Source organism: Oenanthe melanoleuca, chromosome 3 (genome assembly GCF_029582105.1).
Source record: "Oenanthe melanoleuca isolate GR-GAL-2019-014 chromosome 3, OMel1.0, whole genome shotgun sequence".
NCBI lineage: Eukaryota > Metazoa > Chordata > Aves > Passeriformes > Muscicapidae > Oenanthe > Oenanthe melanoleuca.
Window position 1 is genome coordinate 47440255 of NC_079336.1, and position 23276 is coordinate 47463530.

The window sequence follows — 23276 nt, forward strand, 5'->3', positions numbered from 1 at the left end:
TGCTCTTCTGCTGCTGTGTTTGGGACTAACACAGTAAAACTACACAGGTTTTTCATTCCAAGGTTTCCATCCTGTAATGACCACTTGAAAGAAAACTTAAGTCAGTTTTGTCTGCTCACTTTCACAAAATGCCGAAGCATTTTCTCCAATGCAGAAGAGATGACTGACCACACACAGAGACCTCATCTGAACATTGTGGCTTGGATCTGTAATTAGCAATCTTTTTAGTTTGTTTAAGTTTGTTTTAAAGCCAGGACACATTGGAAGGTTCTGACATCATTTGTTTAGAGTAGGACACAATGTATCCTAGTTGTTTCCTGTTAATCATAACAATTCATCATTCCCTGTGTCCAGTGATTTAGGGCTGCCAAGCACATGGAATAGCAAACCTGCACGTATTGCTGTCCTGATTTTGGCTGGGAGGGAGTTAATTTTCTTCTCAGCAGCTGGTCCAGTGCTGAGTTTAAGGTTCAGTAAGAGACTAGCGTTGAACACACCAATGTTTCCATTGTTGCTAAGTGGTACTACTCCAAATCAAGGACTTTTCAAGTTTCCCAAACTCTGACAGCAGGTGCACAAGAAGCTGAGAGAGCACAGCCAGGACAGCTGACCCAACTGGAATATTCCATACCATGGAACATCATTGTCTGTATGTAAGCTAGAACAGTCTGTTCCTGAAGGACTGCACCCCTGGAAAGTGCATACTAGAGCAGCTCATGAAGAACTGCAGCCTGTGGGAAGGACTCATATTGGAGAAGTTTGGGAAAGACTGTTTTCTGCTGGAGGAACCCGAGGCTGAGGAAGAGTTTGAGCAGCCTGCCCCTGAGGAGAAAGGAGCAGCAGAGACAAAGTGTGATGAACTGGCCACAGATCCCATTCACTGTCCCCTCCACTGCTGGAGGGGGAGGAGGCAGAGAAAATTAGCAGCAAAGCTAATCCCACAAAAAAAAGACAGATGGAGGAAAGGTATTCTAAGATTTGGGTTTACTTTTCATTACCCTGATCAGATTTGATCTCCCATGTTGAATCTGTTTTGCTCATGACAGTGACTGGTGAGAGATCTCTCCCTATCTCTAACCATGAGCCTTTCATTCTATCCTCTCTCACTTGTTCAGCTGAGGAGGGAAGAGATAGACCAGTTTGGTAGGCACCTGTCTTCTGCTCAGGGAAGTCAGGTGCCCACCACAATCAGTTAAGCATATTTGCAAACTTGTAGCTGACATGGTTAACTGAGAGTTAAAAATTTACCTGCAGTCGCTAAGGAAGGCAATGAAGTGCTGATGTGAATATTGAAGTGGAAATCTTATTGTCCCATCTCTCAGTCGTAAAAACAAACAATCCAACTCTATCACTGCCTTACCCTGATGAACAGAAGAGACTCATTTCCTTGTATTCTATTTGTACCCATTAATAGCCTATATTCTTTTAAGGCTGTCATTTCTTTGAGGAAAAATCAGCTTTGAGCTTAGTCCTTCTACACGTACTAGTGTAGTAGCTTTGACAAGAGCTACTAAGCAGTGTGTTCATGTGTCTCTGACTCTGAAATAGGTCACTAACCATTGCTCCAGCTACATCAAAGCAGACCCCTCCAGAAGTGTCACACCAGTCAGGGCCCACAGCTGGAGTGCTGAAGCCTGGAGCTTTTCATGTCCCATTCAAGAGCAGTGAGATGTGGCAGGAAAGCCTTTGGGCTGTACAACACAGGAGAGAAGGCTTTGCTCTGGTGCATGGTGCTACTGGAACTGGTCTCATATCAGGACCTCTGGCCAAAGAGGGAAGGCCAGAGAGTTGGTCCCACAACACACTGCTGTAATTAAATTATGCAGCAGCTCACACTTTCCATTTCTCTACCCTGACTTCATGCCTACCTTATATATGATGCCCCTGATACCTGCTAATGACAGGTAATAACCAGATGCCAGAGTAAGAAACTATCAAGTTTAAATATTGAGCAAGTATTTTACATTTTTTGAGGAAGTTATAAAGTCAGCATCAAAAGTCAATATTGCCTGCTGGTTCAAGTGAGTGCTGTAATCAGACTGCAGACTAAACCCAAGGCACTGTCAAGCAGAATGTAAAATGAAGGGTCTGCAAGAGAGGCAGCACATCAGAAATATGTCTGTATTTGAAGTTTTCTGACAATATCAAACAAACTCAAATTCAAAAATTACAGTCTTCCAAAACACGTGCTCTGAAAAAACTTGTTTAATATTTGCAGTCTGGTGCCTTTTTCATTGATTTAAAGAGAAATTGTTTACTGCTTTCTTTTGGAGGAATAGCAGTCTGTGTGGACATCATTTGCTACGTTTGAAAGTGACAAATACAGCCATAAAGAAGGGAAAACCACTTTCACTGCAGTGCTCCCTCTAATTCCCCCCCTTCATTCCCAATGATAATGCAGGGACATTAGAATGCTTTAAGAAATCATTGGGAAATGCTGGTTCTGTGCCATCGTGTCACAGTTACTTTACAAGGTAGACAGTGGGAGAATTCAATACCTCACCCCAGATGGAGGGATCTTTCAGCGATTCCATCTCTGTGCACTAGCACTCTTCTTGGAAGCAAACTACTGTAATCATTTGTTCATGGAAGGTATGTTTTTTACAGATCAAAGTGGACTACAGTTTTAGCTTGGCTTTAGTCCACATTACAAAGTAAATAAAGGAATATATGTTCAACCTCTGCCCAAATTTCAAGGAAAAGTACAAATATTCCACAATCTTCACTGACTTTCAGAAACATTTGCCCCTGTGCTCCAAAAGGCTTGGCACCAAGTGCACATGTTGTTCTACATGGAGTTATTCTACAAGTAACACCAGCACATACACACTGTGACTTCAGGGAGAGGTGATTTTTCAGTGGCAAAATGTTTGCCAAAAAAGCAGTGGGGTTTTGGTGAATTTGCTTCCAGCTCATATCTGGCAGAACTATGGCTGGTTAGAATTTTAAGTGTAGTGCCAAAGTCCAAGAGAGTATAAAAAGAACATGAGTTTGTGCTGATTTGGCTGAAAGTGGTTGACTGCACAGGTCTTAAAAGGTCATGAAGATGCAAAAATAATTTTTTTCCTCACAATATATATTTTCACTACTTTTCTGTAGAAACAGAAGCAAGTGGATTTGAGACATATCCTAAAAGAAATTAAATTCTGTTATAAAAGCCCAAATTATTTCTAAATTCACCTAGAGGTACTACTGAGGTCATTGCTACTCCAGTAATAGCAACCATCTCACAAAAGCTGGTGAGGACGATGAAACTGAGTGATGTCCCAAAGTGAGATATTAACTATGTGAATTAACTGTAGAAATTAATTGTTACAAAGTACCTTGTATAATAAGCTGATTGAGAACTGCTGATAAAGAATTTTCAGTAAGCTGTAAAGTAGTGAATAAAATTTGTTTTTCAGCACATTCTAACTTGCAAGCAAATACTGCTCCTGCCCGAAGAGGTCTATATTTAGATAGTAATAGCCCTTCTGAAGACCAAAATTATTCTTTATCCCTAGCAGTCCAAAGGGCAAAAGGCAAATGATATGAATAATACATTTAATCAGAGTTCATACAATGGTCATCAGTCTACCTTTATATACAGTTATATACTAAGTTTCAAGAACTACCTTTCATCATCTGAGCTGTCAAACACTTCCTCCCTACTCACCAGCCAAAACAAGGGCTTTTCCCAGGCTCCAGTCTCACATACAAGCAGGAACAGCTGAGACATACTCATGCTACAGAAAAGCATGCTACGTAAAAATTACAATTTGAGTTTACTTCTTTGGCAATAACTCCATGTAGCAGGGTATGAGCTTTTTTTAGTCTTTTTTTCATTAACACACATGCAGATTTATATATCCATATGTGTACAAATCTTCCTTTACTGCAAATGCTCTTAAATGCTGGTTTCTTTGGTAGAATGTACCTCATTCATGATGTTCCCAGTTACAAGTTTTCAAACAAAAGATGATCAAGTTTCTCTTATCCCATCAGAAAAGTTTCTCTCCTCCTTATATGTAACATCTTTGGGGAATTTCGTCAAGTCCAAGGAAAAGGCTGAAGTTGAAATTTGAGTGGGACTGAGGGGGTAGGGAAAAGAAAACATACCATGTAACAAATTCCCTCTTGTTTTGATTACAGCATGTACAATGCCACCCAGGATGCTTCCTAGAAACAGCATATTTGAAACCAGATATTACAGCATAGCAGGAATATCCAAGAGAAATTATGAATAAGTTATTATCTTCCAGATAACAGCACATTCACAGCCTGCAGAAGTTCCCCACATAACACAGGATTAAGGACAACCAAGTTACCAAGCACAAGAGAATAATTTTTGGTGATGCTGCAGCATTCCCAAGGAATGTTTCTGTATGTGGACATAAGGTAGGCTGGTAAAACAGACACTTGAGTGTGTTTGGCATTGAGGTAGCTGATCACGTCTGCATTTATTTACACTGCACTGCTCACACGAACACAGGGGACTTTTCAAGCTGATTTTGAGACCTGTCTTTGGCATCAGCCACTGCTCCTGTGCCTTCCTTAGAAAAACACACATTTTGCAAACAGTGGCAGGAAACTGAAGTGAGAAAAACTCCCCAGGAAAAATAAAGAATAAAACTGGCATCACAAAAACACTATGCCCAAACAAAAGACTCAGCAAAATCCCCCCATCAGAGAACACAGTAACAGGATATTAGCACACCATGAAGCTACTGCAAAGGAGCTCTGAAAGGAACACATGTAATACCTTGCAGTGCACTACTGTGTGTCTAAAATAGCTCCATTGATATTGGTGTCCTCCTAGGTTCTTATGATCAAGACTACAGCTGACAAAGAAAATGTTCTCTCAGTGCCCACCAGGTTCATCTAAAAGTCTCTTTGCACATGCAAGAGATCAAAATGGTGTGACTTCACTAGCTTAGACTAGAGGGTCAGCCTTCATAGGAAAATGTTGAATTTTTGATTCAAGTCACTGATCAAATATGTACAAGTGGACACAGGCACTGGTCATGCTTTGCATTGCTGAACAATACCCAAAATAACTCACTTTCTTGAGGAAATTAAATATCCATACTCAGGTAAAGTAGAAAATTTAAAGAAAAAGAAGTCTAATGAAAGTTAAAAGAAGTTTAACTCTTTATTAAAACCTCAAAGCCCTTTCCTCAAACTTACTCAGTTCCTACCAAAAGCACTCATTATAGGTTTTAAACAGCTACTTTTTCATGCTTATAGGGCCAAATAAAAACTATGTGTGGTCACTGTTCCCATAACAAAGGATCATAAATTTGGGGAAAAAGGAAGGTTATGTAGTCCCTGCTATAGAGAAAAGGAGCTTTGCTTCTCACATCACAAAATCAGAATAGATATGTCAAATTGAAGGGATGTTCATGTATTTCTATAATGTTGGAAACCAACCCTTTTAGAAGTGACTAGTGGATCAGGACACTGAGCATGAGGCAGTGTGAAAAAAGACTTCATTTTCAAAACCATGCTTCTGTAAAGCCAGACTTCCTTATGATGTCAAAAGTGACAGAAAATCAAATGCTTATGAGTGGGACTCTTCTGAATCAGTGTGTAGTTCAACAGTACAATCCCACTGTAAAAATATTTACAGTTCCTCCTGTAAACCCCATAAGTTACAAAAAACAGATGGAAATTTAATTAAAAAATACATGTTTATAAGTTAGCAGTTAGACCCTTAAAAAGAAATCTGACAGAACTGTGCTTTAAACCTACTTTAATGACATCCATGTAAATTTCAATATGAACTCCAAACCCACCAACTTTGAAATGACACTATATTACTTTCATGTTCTTAGCTTCATTTGCAATGTATAAACATCAGGTGACTGATATTTTGATCTGAGGTATGGAGGGGAAAGATGCTTCAAAACAGCACACAGACTGTGTCAGTGTGCTAGTCACACATCTACAGTCACAAAAGTTGCAGCTAAGAGCTCTGTTTTCCACCAGTTGCTTGCATTTCAAAAATTCTAATGGCAGTTCCCTGTATTAACCAAATCTCTTTGTCCGGTTTTTCTCATTTTCCTCATTTTCTCAATTTCCTCATTTTTTTTTTAATAAAAAAACATCTGCTGATCTAACATACAGCTGCCTGTTGGGCTTCCCCACGGAAACAGAGAGGCAGGAAAATAGCCAGGAAAGGCTGCATTGGCACTTTCCTCCCCACCCCAACTCCCATGATAAAAGCTTGCTTCAAAGCAACTGATGCATGAACGACAAGTGTCTAAACCCCAAGTCCATTTAAATGCTAGACAGCAGAGATTGCCATCCTGAAAAAACTGCAGAAGGCAACATAAGACCCTGAACTGCAGAGGAATGAGCTCAGTTTCTTCAGGGAGCTGATCTGCAGGATCCCAGGGGAGAATCCCCTGTAGGGCTAAGGTGCCCAGGAGACCTCATTGATCTCCTACGTGCCACACAGGAGAAGAAGGTGGCTGCATAAGGAGCTCAGGTGGAGCACAAGCCTCAGGGAAGGTGTCCAACAGCAACTCAGAAACACTGGCTGGCCACCAGGGAAGAGGAAGCCAAAACTCATCTGGAAGTTGCCAGAGGACAGGAGGTGCCTTTACATCAACAGCAAATGAAGGACCAAACCAAACAGGCACTGGTAACTCAGAAAAAAAACAAGAAGGGAATTCTGGGGAATAACAAGACAGTTTTATTCCAAACCTTGAGAAGAAAATGGAGCAGAACCTCCTTGACTCTATTTCTAGGAATATGAAGGACAAAAAAAACCCTTGCAAACGGCAAGAGAAATTTCCCAAAGGCAAAATGTGCCAAATCGACCCAGTTACTTCTGCTGAAGCCACTGGCTCTGTGGATTAGGGCAGTGCAGCAGACACAATCTCCCTGACTTTAGCAGGCTTTTTGACACAGTTCTGCCTCAGCACTAAACAGTCAAAAATGAATCTTTCTGTCTCCAGCAATCAGGGAGGTGGACAAGAGGGCTCCCACCTGAATGAGCTGACAACCAACTCTTGAAAACAAAAACCAAATACAAAAGTCTTATGCCTAAGAATACAAGGGGAACTTACAGGCTAAAAACTAGGTTTGGAACAGATGTCCTGGGGGTCCTGCTGAACACAAATAAGAGGCATCCTTGCAATGATGAACTGTACAGTGGCTGTGTTGGCATGAGTGCATGCAAGTGTTGGGAAGCAACGCTCCTGATGCCTCAAATGGAAGCCCTGTTCCTGGTTTTCAGCTCCCCTGCAACAATTAGAGATTTTATTTATTTTTTTTAATGGTGGAGAATACAATGACCTATGAAAAGAGGTGGATGAAGCTGTGTATGCTTGGACTAGTAAAGAGAGGCTTCTTAATGACTTAGGGGATACCCATGGAGAAAAGGTACCAGGATCATCTCAGTGGGGCACAATGAAAGGAGTCAAGGCAGTGCCATCAGTTGCAGCAAGACAAGTTGTATCTAGACACAATAATAATCCAAAAATCCTACTGTAAGCGTCTTCAGATGCTGGAATATGTTTGTCCAGAGGGGCTGCAGAGTCTCTCTTTGCAGAGATCTTCCACACTTGAGTGCACCAGATGGAGCAATTCAATTTTATTTTGGAGTCAGCTCTATGCAAGAGACCAGCCCTCCAGAGGTCCAGGGGCAAGTCTGAATCTCTGTCCTCAACAACAAAACTCTATGGTAAACAGAAGGTTGGGAAAAAGAACAAATAGGGCTACAGTGTGCAAAACTGCAGAGCAACTGAATCTGCATAATGCCTACAGATAAGGCTACATATGGAAACTGTTTGCATGAAGTCTGAAAACTTCTTCAGAGAACATCTACTTTCTGCAATATTTCTATTTATATAATAAAAAATTACCTTGAGCAACATTGATTATTGAAACACAAGGATTTCTTTATTCATCCTAATGTTCTGGATTTTGCTTGTAGCATATATATAATTATATTTTTACATATTATAATAGAATTATAATATTATATAATTATATTTTTCAATGGCAATTTGTAAAACAAAAGAAACCCTATGCCTTTAACTTTTTTCAGACTGCACAGAGCTTGTCCCCAACAAACTGCATTCTCAGCTACAGACAGACAAATTGCACAACATATTTCACTCTTATGTAAAACATACATGTGGAGAGAGATATGAATACATCTCTATCAATAAATGAATATATATCTATATATATTTAAAGAAACTGCATTAAGAGACATATGGGCTTTTCTTCAGAAAGGCAATTTCTTTGAATTGCCCCTGTTGATCTGTGACATCACTTCAGCCCTTGACAAGATCACACACCTTTCTATTTCAGTCAGTTCAGGTTCAGTGCCACACTTACTCTAGAGATTTACAGAATAAGACATAAAAACATCAGTCAATCTGCAGTTTGTCTTTACATGGCACAGTTTTTCCCATGGTGATCGTCAGACGATCTCACCAGAACAATGAAAGCAGCATGCAGTTTTGAAGTAGTAAAATGTTTTAAACAAGTAACATGCATAACTCTGCTACTCTCTAAATGGTAATTAGGCTTTCTGTTGCATGATAGGGGTGGGGCACAGAAACCCATCACTGCAAATGATTAACATCTCTTTTTCTTCTTTAAAGGATTTAGTATTACTACCTAGGTCCAACACAGAATTTAAAGTGCAATTCTTAAAATCACAGATGGGTGGAGAACTATAACCACAGTAGCAAGCAACAGATCTCCCCACAGACATCAGCATGGGCAAAGCTTTATCAGCAGTACCACCATTCACTGCACCAACAGATGTCAGTGCTCAAAGGCAGTGAGAAAAGTGACAGCAGAGTTAAAGACTGGATCTGCATCTGCATGTGTCTATCATTGAACAGTAAAATTACTATCTCCTTAAGCACTACACTTTGAAAGCAAAATGGCTTTTTTTAGCTTGATATTCTTTTACACTAGCTACTTCCTATTTCCTTGGAAGAAAGCAGTTCCTGAACAAAAGAAATTTCAAAAGGCAGAGATATATATTAAGCAGAGAACTACGTGAAATAAAAGTATGCAGATATTTTTAAAAAATAATCTCACAGAGGTCTGAATATTAATTAAAGAAGTAAGCCTCACTGATCCAATGTAATTTTATTGTAATGTTTTAAAAGCAAAAACTGTTTTAAAAGCAGATTCAATAAATAATTGAAAAAGAGAGTTTATGTTGCCAGGCAATACAATCACCCCTACACAAGTGAGATGATATAAAATTTTGGGAAAAAGAATCAGACATTTTTTCTTTCTATTTTATTTATATGAAAAATACATAGTATTGCCTCTACTCTAAATACCAGCATTATATATCTTCACATGAGAAGTGCAAGCTGCATACTTTTCCATTAAAACTGCAACTTCTGTTTTGACCCAGTATCAGAGAAAAAAGTTGATTCTTCTAGAAGTATTTTTGAGATGCACAGAAAGTCTTATAACAGCCAGATGTTCCACAGTCATGGGTTCATTCATTGCACAGAATAATTTTGGTCCTTTGCACAGTATTGCCTTCTATCTCTTCTGATTTTCACCTATTTTGTTACCTGATTAGGGATTTGCCCTTAAAAGAAAGAGCCCAAGTTTCATTTAAGTCAGAGTCCACTCACTTACTGTATTCCTAAAAACAAGTTTAAAACCAAGCTACATACAGCTTCCAAGAAGGAGTGGGAAGACAAATGAAAATAGATTTTATACTTGTAGTTACCCTTGCCTAAGTGACTGCATATCTCAGTGTTCCCACAAGGACTGTGAATGTAACATTCTTAAAACTTTAACAGTTATAAGAATGTAACAGCAGGTTATGTGCTCATCCAATCTGTTTGAAAAGCTTTTAAAATCAGAGGCATCAAAATGAGCAATACCTGTATCTTCATAAACACCAGCTATAAAATCCAACCAGCTTACCGTGGAGAGTTATAGCAAATTGTGACATTATTTCATGCAAGCCTTTCTTGGTTACAACAGAGCTTAAACTGAAGATTTCAAGATGCAAGAAAGGCAAACAGGGAGTTTTACTACCCCCTACATGCCTTCCTTCATAACAGCACTGGAGCACAGCTCTCAGGTGTTGCTTCAAAAGATTACAAAGCTAGTGACCTAAACACAGAACCACAGAGTCGCAGGTTTAACGTCCCCCTGCAGTAAAACAATGCATTTAGCAGCAGTTTAGTGGTAAAGCAAAGCTGCTTGTGTGCAGTCATTGTGAATCACAAAGTGAATCACACTCCAAAACTCAGGTTTAAACTGACCCTACTGAACGGACATGCCCATGCTGGAGACCTGCAGCACAGGTGGGAGGGAAGACACACAGCAACAGCCCCTGGCTTAGTGGGGAACAGCAAACAGGAGCCAGGTATCCAGGCTCTGCTCCACAACCTGTGCAGCCTGTGTGAGTCAATGGACTGCTCTCAGCCCCAGAAATCCCAGCTGCTTCCCCTCCACAGCCAAGCTCCTGGACTCTGCAGGCAGGGCTGCAAGCACTGCGATGTAACCGCGGCTTAACCACAGCTCTGTGGAAGGTTTCATTTAATCTGGGTCGGGGAAGCATGAGCTTCATTACTCACCAATGATGTTTTCATAACAGACTTGCAGACGTGATTAAAAAGAGTCAGGGAAAATAGAAAAACAGAAGATGCCTCTCAGAAGTGTGCACACACTCTTTACAGCACTTAAAAAGCCCAAACAACTCAGTGAAAAAAAAACTCAGAAAATGTTGTGGATAAAGAAGGTTTTCACACTAAAGCAACCAGTATATTCAGCATCTTGTACATTGCCTATATTGTTTAATTTACAGTCTCTCTCCCCCCTGCCACCCCAATTATCTTCCCCACCTGTAAAATGACGGTTCTATAAATAACTTAGAAAGAGACCACGAAATCTTTCAAAACTGAATGTCTAAAACATGCTTTACACAGACACATATGAATATTTGAGTTTGTTTCCAAAAAGACACACAGTGTCTCATCATCTCTGTACCACCTCAGGTGGCAATTTATTGCCAGAGTAAGTGCTGCACTCTTAAGACAGAGCAAACACTGAATCAAAGCCACTTCCCTGAAGTATTACTCTTACTGTGCCAAATGAGTTAGGAAGACAAATTTGTTATTTGTAAATAAAGGAAACATTTATCAAGATATTATCTTTAAGATGAAAACCACAGAAATTTCCTCTCATGCTGGCTCCCTAAGCTAGAAAAAAAACCACCCCAACCTAATCAAAGAGGAAGTTTACACACTCAGCAATCCTTAGAGCAGTATGCTTCAGACAACTTCAAGAAAAGGTCTGTCTATCCAACAGTCACACAGATCTTTCTGCAAGGACATTAATTATTTTCTATAAGAAGAGTCATTTTCTGACTCTCCATGACTTCCTTTTCATAAATCCTTTGTTTTCATTAACATTCAAAGAAGGTATCAAAGCTTGGATGTCTACCACTCTTATTTGCTCTTTGAGTGAGATAAGACATTTTTTTTGGTCTTAACAGTAGATTTTAATAAGCAGGTGGAATTTTTTTTTGCTTTAGTTTGCCTGAAGCACAGAACTACAGCCTTAAGCAACTGTACTCAATAACATTATGATTTACTCTATTTCTTTATATTAATTGGCTGCCATAGGCTGCTATACTAGCATTAAAGACAAAATCAACACCATGAGAATATAACTTCTGCCAAAGTACAGGAGATATTCCATTTTAAGCTTTACTTCACATCTTTACATCAGCTTATTTATTTCTCATAAAAAAAAGAGTCCTGTGTGTCAGGAATTTGTATTTGGCCTTTACAGAAAGATAAAGAATTAATCATGTGCTTGTTCTGGTTTGTTTTTTTTTTTCATTGTTTGTTGATTTTTTTTTTGTTTGTTGTGTAGTTTTTTTGTTGTTTTGTTTTTGTTTTTTGTGAAAGCCAGATGTTTTCTACTGAACATTTAAAGCCTTTTCATTTCCCCACAATTTTGAGGATCCAGTTATAAAGGACATTCAGTTAGTTTCGATAAATTTACCTGTTGAGAATACAGACTGAGTCTGAGGATAGGAAAATTAAATATTCTTCTTAGCACACAGAAAACAGGTGCAAGGCTGTAAAAACATGAACCAGCAACACACCCTATTCCAATCACATATGCTCATGGTCACACAGGGAAACACTCCTCCAACTCACGATCAAAGTTCAAATCCAAGATCATTTGACTGAAGGGAGGCTATGAGGTTCTCATAAAAAAAAACAAAACAAAAAAAAAAAAAAAAAACAAACCCAAACAAAGCAGCACCTGAAACAAGTCACCTAAAACAATGTCCTTCCTTAAAAAGGAAGGTCCCTAAGAACCCAGGGGGTCTTAGCAGGAGGAACATTAACTTGGAAAATACATACCCTACTTCATATTTTGGTAACATAAAGATACCTCAGACCATTCTCCTCCTCTTTGCTCTCCTTTCAAAGGCAGGGCTTAGTGGGGGTCCACTGCACCCACGGTACTCAGACCTCCACTAAACCATTTCAGCTCCCTACCCTGCCAGGCCACAAACCCAACAAAAGCAGGGGTAGCTTCATGTCTGGTCGGCAAGTTGAGCTGGCTCTCCATAGATTCTGCCAAGTGCCAGATACAAGATTGTGCTTAATAGAGTCACTGAATCATACTCAATAACACAGATGAAGCTTCTCTGCACCCTGTATTGCCATTAACCCTAAGTAAACACTTCAACTTATTGTTTTGTGACATTTTTGACATCATAAGGCACCTCCAGCTTAACACCATCATATCGGATTCCCATCTTTAGGCACTTTATTCACCTCCTCAGTGACTTTTATAAAACCATTAAAAAATAATAACCACAATAAACAGTATTTATCAGGAAGGAAAGCACTACCAAACACTAACAAAAAAAACAAAAAAACAAACAAAAAAAACCACCACTACTGACGATTACAAGTAAATAAACAAAGCTATGGGCGAGGAAAAAAAAACAAGACTAATTTTAAACTTCAACAAACTTAATGACAACTGTAAGCTATCAGCATGAAGGTCACAAGATACTTCAGGAAAACTTTCGAAACACATTGATTGCATCATCAGCATGCTGGCAGGAATCACCACATTGCTTACTCAGTACATGTCAACTCTTTTCCTTTCACTGAATCATGTTCTTAAAGAAATGTACCAACAGGGAATGTGGCTTTTTGTGCTTGAAATCCAAACCAGCAATACTTAAACTGCTGCATTTTAACTGCTCCCACTCCTATGAAGGTTCTCACAACCTTCGTCTCAGTAAAAGCACGCTGAATATTGGTCTACAGCAGCAAGGGCTTCAGTAATTCCTGCTTCTGTATTTCCTTTCTCCTTTTCTGTTATGAGAAGAGGGGTTGGGAGGTAAACCTCCTGAAGGGAAATGCTTCATTCTGCTAAAGAAGGTTATTTCGCTCTGCAAAAGCCTCATTGCAGAGATTCGGTTTTTATGGAGAACTTAGGCAAGAAGATCAGACACCAGCTGCTAAGACACAGCTACTCAAAGAGATTTCATACTTTCATCCACCTGTTTCTTCACCACAGCCAAAACTAGCACCAAGTCAACCCTTTCATTAACACCTTTGACTCACCAACCTGACAGAAATTTCAGCAGAAATCCAGCCTGTTTGTCTTTTTTTTTGCTCTTACAGCTTTCAGATTATATACTGAGTCAAAGCAGCTTGTGGAGGGATGCGGTAGAAGTCACAGAAAGTAGATAGTGGGAGAAGGCAGTCAAAAGTGGTATGGAGAGACTTCTCCTCTCCCAATAGCAAGAAGTATTAGTGACCTCACTTTGTTATGTAAACATTCTCATAAGGAAACAAAACTCCATCCAGCCTGGCACTGGACCTTCCTGAGCAGCAGCACCAGGATACCAGGCAGTAGGAAAGCAACTGGGGGAAGCATGCAGGAAGACACAAGGGGCCAGCTGCCTTTCTACAGTGAGTGATCACCTATAATTTTGCCACCACTCCTTGTTAATGAATAGATCTGATTATATCCAAGTTTTAATGTCAAGCAGATATTAGAGCTCTGATTAGTGCTTTATTTCCATGCTCACAAGCTTTCTTTTCTCAAGATATTGCTGAGCATTCCTGTAACATTACTGAGACTTCCATCTAGGCTGCATAAAAGTCCCCATAGAAAATGAAAACTGAGGACTTAGGAAGCTTCAGAATTCACACTACCAATGCTACCTCAATCCAGTTCTTTACAGAAAGACGGGGAGGGAAGCTACAGAGTCTGTTTTGTGGACTTGCAACCACTGCCCTGTTGAGCTCAAAGGACTGGTGCTCAAATTCCTCTCTGCAGGGCTTGTACTACATGACTGCAACAGCTGAGAGCTGTGCAAGCATTTGAAGCACTGCATGACCATGCTCTTCAGACTTTGATTCCAGTTTACCAGGGAGGCTTTTATCCTGAAAATATGTCCAAACAGCTCTGATCAATAACGTGAACAGTTTCCAAGCTAGTTACTTTGTACAAGAACAGCACAGCTGCATTAGTATGGTGCTCCACCAGCACCAAGTGCTTGCTGTTCAGCAGGATTAATTAGTCTGGGCAGAGCACTGCACTAATGTGATTATATAGCTTATAGTACCTGAGCTAGCTCATTCATCGTTTCTATTCCTTTGCTCTGATAGAAAAAGAGCTTAGGTTTTGCTGTTTTCTTAGCATCTAAATAATCCCAGCACCTTTTTTTTTTTTTTTCTTGGAAGAGATAGGAATAAGACTTGGAGAAGACTCAAAATCAGATTTTCCTAATTAAAATAATGCATCTCCTACATTCATAGCCTCTCTCCACTATTATCATCCTCTTCTAATCACTTCTTTCGCTTGTATCAACTACCTACACACCTGCAAGTCTTCCCTTGACATCAGGAATAATGATGTCCAGCCATAATCAATGGTGACAAGAGCTGGAAGACATTGCACTTGAGTGGGGTGGAATCATCACTGCCTTCCAATCCTCCTTTTTTTCCAGGCAGGGAATGAATACCACAGGAGATACTTGCTCAAAAGAGGGGCCACCTCTCAAAGCAATGTGGGGTAGAGCAAGAATACAAAACACAACCTCCTCATCCACAACTGGGGCTCCTGTAAGGACATGGAAACAGAGACCAGTGTGAGGCACACCAGGGACCCAGACCTTGCCCAAGTCATGGGAGCACTGGAGGAACTGACAGAAGAACCTAAGTTCTGGCAAATGCAAGTGTGCTGGTATGCTCAAAGTATGCTTCTTGGCTTGAGCCTTCCTGAGGCACCCTGTATGAGGACAATGCTCAGGGCAGGCAACATTAGGCCATCCAGTGTAAAAAAACAAAATCAGCAGCCACAAGCAACTGACAGCAGTTGAAGAACAGGAAGTACTGGGGAAAGCCCTGCTGACAGTACTGCTCTTTCTTCTGAGTTTGCCTGTAGCACAACAGAATAGAAACAGAGGACTAGCACAGCACCCAGCAGTATCTCTGGCCCCTTCCCTGCACAGACACACCTGCACACAGCCAGGACCCAGAGGTACAGCACAGCAGGGCAGTTCCCACACACAGACCTTGAGAGCAATCATATCATTCTGACAGAGCAAAATGCAGTGATAGCAACAGGATCTCTAGTTCTTCACATTTCCACAAGTATTTTCCTTGCTCAATAAGCATTTCTTTTTCTTTTTAGTAATATTATATTGGTTTAAATACTAAGAAAGTTTCAAGACCCGTTCTATTTCCCCTCTTGGTTTAAGTTTCATCCTGGCTTTTTTTTTTTGTTTGTTTGTTTTCTCCTAATATAAAAGAGCAAGCTGTAGAAAAACTGGTTAAAATTTCTAGAACAAAACTTGGCTAAGAAATGCTGTTAAGGTCATGGCATTTCATTGCTTTGTGATTGCAAATGATATTGTATTGCCTGAACTTCTAAACACACACATCAACTTAAAATTTAAAACAGCAAATGGACAAAACACCTCTAAAGGTATCTCCTCTCTCAGCTTTATGTCAGCATGTTGATGGGACGGAGCCCTTCAAAAACAGAAATGCAAGGAAGAACAACCTTATTTTTTGGTATTCTTTTCCTTTAAAGTAACTTGCTTCCTTCTCTAAAAAATGCCCACAAGAGTAGTTTCAAATTTTGAGTTCTAGATATATAACGTAAAGCGGACAATGCAGACGCAAATTCCAGGCTCAAAAGAGTATGAAAGCAGAAAGATTCTTTATGTTTGCATCACCAGCATGCAACCACCGGGCATAAAGGGAAGAACTTTAAGGGATAATTCTGGCTTCTGTGCATTTAGAGTACAAAAGTTCATACTTTAAAAAGATACAGTTTAAAACTATTTAAAGTTTTAAAACTAAGCTAAAAAGACTGCAGGTTAAAAATCCATCTTGACACTAAAGTAACAATATTAAAAAAGGGGACTAAAGCTTGCAAAAAGACAATGAGAAAAGCAACAAAAAAGGCCAACACATGAAACAATGTGAGGCAAGTTAGCACAGAACAGAAACACTGTTTTACTGTCAATAGAAAAAAAGCATTCATTGAAAGAGGCAAAAACCAAACCAGACAAAGTACTGCAAAAGTACTAAAGCGAGTAAGGAACCAAGATGCTAAGGTCACATAGTGATTTAACAGGAAAAGAAACTCCCAGGCACACCACATAGTATTGAGGACTGAAACTGAGGTATGAAGGAAAACAAAGATCTAGAACTAAGTGCAGTCTCTGTGTCATCTCCTACGCTTAAACAGCCAAAACTCTGGTTTGGGGAGGCTACTGTGAAACTGATGCTGTGTGGAAGTGAGGAGAAAGAGGATGGAAAGGAAAGCAAAGAAGAAATTGAAAAGATGCTGGCTGTATGTTCGTATGTACACGTACACAGGCATATCCACATGTAATAAAAGGTAACTCAGACTAGCTGGCACACAGTGGGTCCAGCAAGACAGCAGCATATTTAAGTGTTATCTTCCTCCTCCTGTTTACTTGTTGCAGTCTTCTGTACCACAGAATCATGTACATCATGTCTGGAGCCTCATTACTTCTAAATACTTCTACATGGCAATTTCACAGAGCTGGTAAAAGAGTTTGCTGGTATTTGTAACTTTCCACATGCCTCAGGGAGGCTGCATGACTAAGCCAGAAGACAACATAGTCTCTGCATGCTTCAGGATGTGGTCTGTACCATGTACTCCTAAGAGTTTCTCCCTTTAAAATACCTTGCATTGGTATTACTGCCTACAATTTATAACTATGCTACACAATTTGCTGAAATAGGTAAAGTGACATAAGGGCTCCAGAGCACAGAATACAACTTGATAATTGTGAGAGCTTACTATCTGATGCTCCATGTTATCACAACTCACTTTTCAAAGCACTCTCTACAAACACACAATAAAAATAAATAATTTTAAATAAGGCTAACCAGATTCCCCAAATACTGAAATACTCGGCAGTAAGTCTCACGCCTATCTCATTTCCATCACCACAGAACATGAAAAATATACTACTAATTAATTCATAAACCCTAATCTCTGCAGGCAGCTTAAATTGTCAGTTCGATAAATAAACCAACCAGCACTGATGGGAAGTTGAACTGCATTATCAAGGAAATTCTTCTTCTGCCTGCGAACCCTGTCAAACTCTGCCCATCACAGCATTACCTAGACACAATTTGGAGAATTTCCACAGGGAAGGATTTAAACCGGTACCTGAACCAACCGAACAGCAGGAAAAACCGAAAAAAGGCGGTTGAAGGAATTTGTCAAAGCACACACAGCTCTGACACTTTACCACTAAACATAAACCGACTGTATTTCGCCAAACGCCCTCAACTCTTTAGCCGGCCGGTATCGCTGAACAGCGAGCCGCACGAACCCGAGACAGAGCGCGACACCCCTGGAGCGCTGCACCGCACCTGCCCCCGCTCCCGCCCGGCGCCGGACAGCGCTGGCAGCGCCTCTGCCGAGAGTGCGGCACGGGCAGGGCGCCGTGCCCCGCGCGGGCATCCGACACTCACCGCCCGAGCCCGGGACGGCCCGTGGAGAGAGCAGGCGGACCCGCGCCGCTCTTCCTTCCCGGTGTCGCTGTCCCCAGCCCGGGTGCCCCACGAAGCGACCCATAGCCTGCCAACCCTCGCCGGGCGTTGCTTGCTCCCTGTTTTTCGGCGCAACAGCTGAGGGACTGGCAACACCGGGAGGGAGGGAGGCGCAGCCGGCACGGAGCGGGCAGCGCGGGCCCGCAAGCGGGAACGCACCGCGGGATGCGAGGATGCAACCGCGGGCGACGCCGCCGACCTGCGCTGCGGCTACCGGGCGACAGCCGGCCACAAAGACCCCTTCCCGCAGGGAGGGGACGCCAGGAGGGGTCAGGGGTCCCCCGACACCGCCGCCAGACGCGGCAGCGACCTGTTGCCCCGCGCGGTAGTGTGGAGGCGCATCCCCCGGAGCGGGACCGGCAGCCGCCACCACCCACCTCTTTGATCTTCTCCCTCCTCTGCCGGACCTCGGGGTCGGCGGGCTCCTGCCCCACGGCTCCGACGGGCTGGCGGAAGAGGCGCTGGGGCAGCCCGGGGGCGCCCGCCTCCTTCCTGCCGCGGGCGTCCTGCAGAAGTTTCTCCTTGTCCTGGCGGATGTCTCTGCGGATCTCCTCGGGCAGCTTCTGCAGCGTCTCCTTGGCCTCCCGCAGAGCCCGCTCGTGGTCCGCGCGGATGCGCTCCAGGCTGCCCGCGCCGCCCGCGGCCGCCGCCGCCGCCGGACCGCCTCCGGGCTGCGGAGGGGCGCGGGGCTGCCCGCCGGGCGGCGGCGGCGGCGGCTGCAGGGCGGCCGAGTGGAAGAAGACGCCGCTGAGAAGCTTGGAGGAGTCGGGTAGGAAAAAGATGGCCCCGAAGCAGAGGGTGATGAAGGCGCTGAACACCAGCAGCAGCACGAACTTCTCCGTCAGCCGGAACGCGCCGGGGCCCGCTGCCTTCCTGCCCCCGCCGCCCGCGCCGCTGCCCGCGGGGCCGCCCAGCGTCCCCGGCCCCGCCGCGCTACCGAAGAGCGGCAGCAAGCTGGCGGCGGGCATGACCCCCGCGCCGCCTCAGCCCCGGCGCCGCGCAGGCACCGCACCGCACCGCGCGCACCGGACGGCTCGGCTCCGCCGCCCCCGCCCCGCCGCGGCTGCACAAAGTTTCCCCGGGCGGACGCGGCAACTTTTCCCTTCCCCGCGGCCGCGCTCCCTCTGCTCCCCCGGCGGCAGCGCTCGGCAGCGTCTGCGGGGCGGGCGCTGTCAGCTCCAGCCCATGCTGCCGCCGGGCCGCGCCGCGGGTGCCGCTCCCCGCTCCGCCCGCGCGGAACTGCCGGGCGGCCGGGGGCGGGGCGGGCCGGGGCGGGGCCGCCGCCGGCCCAATGGCGGGGGGGGCGGGGCGGGAGGCTCCGGGGCTCGGCCGCGGGATGCGCTTCCCCGGCGCTGCCGGACCCCCGCGGCCGGAGGGGCTCGGCGGCGGAGCCGGTGGGGCCCGCCCGCTTCGGCCCCGAGGGCGGCGGCGGCGGCGGCGCGGGACGGGCGGGTGCGCGGCACCGGCAGATGCCGGCGGCGCGCCCTCGCGCACCCACGTGCGCTCCCGGTGCGCGCACCCGCGCGCGCGTGTACCCCCGCGCGGGCGCGCGCGCACAGGCGAGCGCACGGTCACTGTGCACAGGGAGCGCTGGGCCGGGGGCACGGCGGGACCGGAGCAACCCCCGACCCACCGGTCAGGATGAGCCCTAACCCGTTCTTTGTAAGGGAAACAGGGCTTTTTTTTTTTTTTTTTTTTAGGCAAAAGGTGCACCTTTTCCAAGGAAGTAAGGCATATATCTGTGGCAATGTGAAAATCCGACTTTTTATCTATGCTAGTACCAATGAAAAGACCATCGTTTGTCGGCGCAAGGAAATGCCGTGTTTGAGAGCAGATCAAATTGCTGCATCAAGCTCCCCAAGCATTCGGTGAGAGGGAAAGTTTAAAAAAAAAAAAATACCGATTTATTATTTTTGCCCGTGTTACAGAGCACTGCAATAAACAGCTGGCATGTGAGAAGAATAAAATGTTGTGTCAGTTTAAAAGAAAAAGGGCACCCAGCCAACACCCAGGGATTTATCTCCAACTTTTTTTGTAACGCACTCAGAGCCTACCTAGAGTTTCACAGCAGTTCAGCACTGTAATCTTCAACATTTCCCCCCAAATGTTAACTAACAGTCAGAAAGAAAACATTTGTTCCCAGAAGTTCGGATGCTGAGTTTGGTTTGTTTGCGTATTTGCATGGCCTTATTTTGCAAGTGAAAAAAAACGACGGTAGAGGGAAGTCTGTGCTTTAAGCAAGGGCTGGGAGAAGGCATTGTGTAAGCCTTACAGACATGATTTTGAAAATGGGCTTGGCATGGATCTAATTCTGCTCCCAGTGGAATTAAGGAGAGTTTTACCATTGACTTAATAGGAATAAAGCAAGGCTGCTGCCCAGTGCTTTTCCAAATCCCTTTCTTTAGAAGTAAGAATATGTAACAGATTAATTAAAAACAGGTTCAGGGAAGACAGTTATATAGAAATGTTGGAATGAGTCCTGCTAAACTCCCCTAAGTATATAAGCAAATGCTTCTGTAAAATTTCAGGATTATGCATGAAACTGAAGGATCAGGGGTCCAACTTCATACTCAGTGAGATCAGTAACTTAATTAAGTTTTTATTCAGGTTTTCTTTTAAATCCTGTCTTTTTTCCTGAGTTGCATTTTCCCACATTTAGATGTGAAACTATTGCTCAAACAACAATAAGCACTCTGACTTTGACACACATTTCCCAGAAATGTTTAACGAAGCCCAATAGCTGTGCCAAGACAAAATTGTTTAGGGTTGAAGAAATCAGACTGCTTGGGAAAGGAGATAAGAATCCTTGACGATTTTTTAAAGCAAACTTAAGGTAGCAAATATGGGGTTTAGCTGTTGAAAGACAGTTGACTAATGAAGAAGCTTCCTAAATGGTGAATACCACTCTCAGCTTCAGCAAACATATTCTGCTTCAATCACTGTGTATGTGGGTGTGCAATATTTTCAACAGATTGCCCTCAAAACTCATCACTACTTATATGATAATATTTGGAGGCAGAAGTTATTGCTGGAAGAAATGCCTTCCTTCAGTATTCTGAAGTCATTCTTTAGGTTGCTGTATTTCTATAGCGCTTCATGAATGGATGCAGGAGTAGAAAATACCATCACATGGGGTTCTTTTCCTGTGTCCTCTAAAATGAGGCGCTTGGAACTCATCAGCCTTTTGCCTTCTTTTTGGTGTTGGTCCTAAGTGCTGGGGGCCAAGTGTGGACTCATGCCAGGGGTTTCGCTGCCACGCCCATCACTGTCTTTGGGATATCCTGAGCACGAGGGAAGCTATGCAAAGATGGAAATTGTTAAATTCTCAAGTCTTTGTGATGAGATGATCATTCCTCCTCTGAGCAGGACATGAAATTTTGTATGCAGAGTGTTCCTGTTGTTAGCACTTAATGTTACAGTTACCAGTAAGGTCATGTGGGAACTATTCAGTGGGACTATTGAAGCATGTAAAGTTACTGGCACACAGAGCTGTTCACTACGTGAGGGCAATGGAGACTGAAAGACAAAAAACTGCTTCAACACAACAGTGATATACAAGTTCCTTGGGCTTTTTGTCACTAATTTGTGAAAGGCACAAGGTACTCCAAGGACCATGAAAATACAAGGAGTAGCTCAGAGTAAAATACATTTGATTCCAAGTACTAAAAAGAAGGGCTGTACAATGCTCATTTTCAACTGGCTGTGTCCAACAGGCAGTTCAGCTATAAAGTTAAACCACAGGCACTTAAATCTTGCCCAAAAGTCCAAATAAAATACAAACAAGTGAATCAGCTTCGTGTTTGCATTAATCTGGAGACAGCAGTGGAAAGTCCACCTGCCTGCACCAGGATTTGTACTGGAAGAGCCTCTTTGAATACAACTCTGTCAGCATATCCACCTAGTGGATATTGAACTGCCTGCTACTTTGGGTTGGGTTTTTTTTTTTACTAATCAAGCTGCATTACTTCCTGGATGACATCAGCTAAAATGGGAAAAAATAAGTCTCTGGGCAATTGTTTTGCATGCTGGGTAAGGCTGGGTCCTACCCAGCTTGCTTATACCAACAAAACACTGGACTGCATCCCTCCTATGGAGAATCAGGAATAATTTTCCAGCAATCATGCATAGGTCAAACATTTATAGAAAGGTAGAACTGATACATGAGAAGTGGCCAGAGGGAGATCTTCATAATAAGGAACAAGGCTCCTTTCTGTAATAAATGTTCTGAATGGGAAAATTTGTTGCATATTGACTGAAATACCTGGGGGGGAAAAAAAATAACAAAACTCTTATCATAGTCTTTTCTCTCTCTCTCTTTTCTCTTTTTTTTTTTTTTTTTTTTTTTTTTTTTTTTTTTTTTTTAAATCAGCTTATACCTAATTTGTCATGGTTCCAGCCTTAGATCTTGTCTAGTGATAAGGAATTAGCCTGCTTGGTCTGAAAGATACATGCAACAGATAAGAAGAGAATTAACAGCTGTCCCTCTTTTAGGCACATTCAGCTGAGACAGAGATACCTCTGACTGATACATCTTTTTGGACAGTGAGTTTGTAGCAATGCCACTCCCTTGCAAGGGGTTCCCAGTGTTACCTCCTAGTTAAGACTACAGTAAAAAAACACTTGACAGATCCTTTTCGAAATGCAATACTTTTACGCAGCTTTCAGAGATACTTTTAACATGCTTGCCTTTGGGAATGTGACTCACAAACCCAATTTAGGCATCCAGCTCTTCATAGATTAAGCAATGTGGCACAGGCTTAGGGCTCCCAGGGCACACAAGCTGGATTCATAATGCCGAGTGTGCTGTTTGGAAGGAGGTTTCGACCATTTGAGGACCAGATGTGTATGAAATTGCTCTCTATCTCTCTGATTCTGGCAGTTGGCTGCAGTTCTGAATTCAGCCTGTGAGGAAAGTGTGATTCACAACCACAAAAACTTTGTTCAATCTCCAGTGTTTTGAGAATACAGGACTGCCTGATGCTTTTCTTTCAGAGCTCAGAAGAGAGAAGTGTTGACCACTTATTTAGGAGTCCTGTGGTCAGAGTACTTTCTCGGGAGTTGGAGATCTGTGTTTGACATGTTTTGTAGTCTTGGGGAATTAAAATTATCTTCTTTTGCAGTGGAACATATACATCCCCCACCACCATTCCTTTTGAAGTAGTGCTATGACTCAGAGACGAGGGCAGGACTTTGAAGGCA

General features: G+C 43.0%; 1 protein-coding gene across 1 annotated transcript in view; it reads right to left on the reverse strand.

Annotated features, from left to right (window-relative positions):
- The window catches only part of MAN1A1 (mannosidase alpha class 1A member 1), a 139510-nt gene extending 120378 nt beyond the window's left edge, over nucleotides 1-19132 (reverse strand). Inside the window, exon 1 of the mRNA XM_056486650.1 lies at nucleotides 18455-19132. Within this exon, the coding sequence (XP_056342625.1) occupies nucleotides 18455-19045 (591 nt within the window). The 5' untranslated portion in view covers nucleotides 19046-19132. The remainder of the gene's footprint in view (nucleotides 1-18454) is intronic.
- Between the last annotated feature and the right edge of the window lie 4144 nt (nucleotides 19133-23276).